The sequence below is a fragment of the Heterodontus francisci genome, unplaced genomic scaffold (genome assembly GCF_036365525.1).
Source record: "Heterodontus francisci isolate sHetFra1 unplaced genomic scaffold, sHetFra1.hap1 HAP1_SCAFFOLD_49_1, whole genome shotgun sequence".
In the NCBI taxonomy this organism is placed as follows: domain Eukaryota; kingdom Metazoa; phylum Chordata; class Chondrichthyes; order Heterodontiformes; family Heterodontidae; genus Heterodontus; species Heterodontus francisci.
In genome coordinates, this window is record NW_027140357.1 from 102,598 (window position 1) to 104,236 (window position 1,639).

Genomic DNA, 1,639 nt, shown 5'->3' on the forward strand with positions numbered 1-1,639 from the left:
ACACACACACACACACACACACACACACACACTACACCACAAGCATTGAGACAGAATCTCTCAGTCAGTCGAACATTTAACTTTCTCTGCAAGTGCAACGTGCTGCAAATGTTGCAAATCTGAAATCAAAGCAGAAAATGCTGGAAATATTCAGCAGATCTGGCAGCATGTGTGGAGATTGAAACAGAGTCAATATTTCAGGTCGTGACTTCATCAAAACTGGGAGAGATCAGAGGTGGAACAGTTTTTAAAGCAGATGGGAAAAGGAGTGAAGGGGAGGGTTGTGATTAACATTGAGTTTTACAATTTCAATAAAATTATTTTGTCATTGAATCTCTCCTGCCTTCCACCGCATCACAGACCAATTCATTTCAAGAAATCACTGGACAGAGGAACACATTTGTAAATCTCAGTAAGTCCTCCATCAAACTGGTAACTTTGCTCCAGCCTGATGTATAATTTCTTTGTTCATTTCCCTTCCTCACAGTTAACTTGCTGACGATTAGGATCCTGTCTCGGGGGAAATGTGGTCTCTCCAAGTGTGTCACTCGCTATCTGGTGGCCATGTCAGCGGCGGATCTACTGGTCATTATCCTCGACCTAATATTGAGGCACATTCCTATTGTTTATTGGGAACAGTTTCAGTTCCTGCAATCCATCTCCGTGTGTAATATCCACGCCATCCTGCTTTACGCAGCCACAGACTGTTCTGTCTGGTTCACCGTCACTTTCACCTTTGATCGATTTGTGGCCATTTGTTGCCAGAAGCTGAAAAGTAAATATTGCAGGGAGAGAACGTCGGCTGTGGTTCTGGGAACAGTGACTGTGCTGAGCTGTTTGAAGAACATCATCTGGTATTTTACATTTACAGGTCGGTATTTGCTGCTGAACGTCCCGTGGTTTTGTTATGTAACAATGGATGGTTATGTCATTTATGTCTCAGGAACAATTGAGCTCCTCCATAACATTCTAACACCATGTGTTCCATTTGTGGTGATTCTGCTGCTCAACGCTCTCACCATCAGACACATTATAGTGAGCAGCAGAGGACGCAGGAGACTCAGAGCTCACAGCAGTGGGGAGAGTCGCAGAGACACAGAGATGGAGAGTCGAAGGAAATCCATTATGTTGCTGTTAGTTATATCGGGGAATTTCATTCTATTGTGGGCAGTGTTTATGGTGTATTCGATATGGTGGCGGATGAGGTATTTGGGCTCTGTGTTTGTTTTTCTGCCTGAGTTTCTGCGAGAATTGGGCTTCATGCTGCAGATCCTGAGTTGCTGCACAAACACTACTATTTATGCCGTGACTCAGACACAGTTCAGAGCGCAGTTGAAGAATATGCTGAAATCTCCCTTCACTACATTTGTTAAATTCATTCAATAATGAGAGAAACTGAATCACTATTTCCAGCAGTCACTTTGGCGACAGAGCGGAGGCGGGGCATGTAACTATGGAGACATGGCGGGGCGGCGCCCGCTGCTTTGGAGACAGCGCGGGGGCGGGGGTTGTCGCTATAGTGACAGAGCGGCGTGGTGTCTGTACCCATAGTGATGGGCCTTTGGGTCACAGGCCTGTTCGCATGGTGATTGGGAGTGGGGGTGGGGTCTGTTTCCCAGGGTGATGGGAGTGGAGGAGG

The 1,639-nt window shown here is 46.1% G+C and overlaps 1 protein-coding gene across 1 annotated transcript; it reads left to right on the forward strand.

Moving 5' to 3' along the window:
* Positions 1–495: 495 nt before the first annotated feature.
* LOC137359339 (probable G-protein coupled receptor 139) lies at positions 496–1,386 on the forward strand (the record flags this gene model as incomplete). The annotated part of the gene is made up of 1 exon (XM_068025360.1): positions 496–1,386. A coding segment is annotated over one exon (891 nt), but the record flags the coding sequence as incomplete, so codon positions are not given.
* Positions 1,387–1,639: the final 253 nt, after the last annotated feature.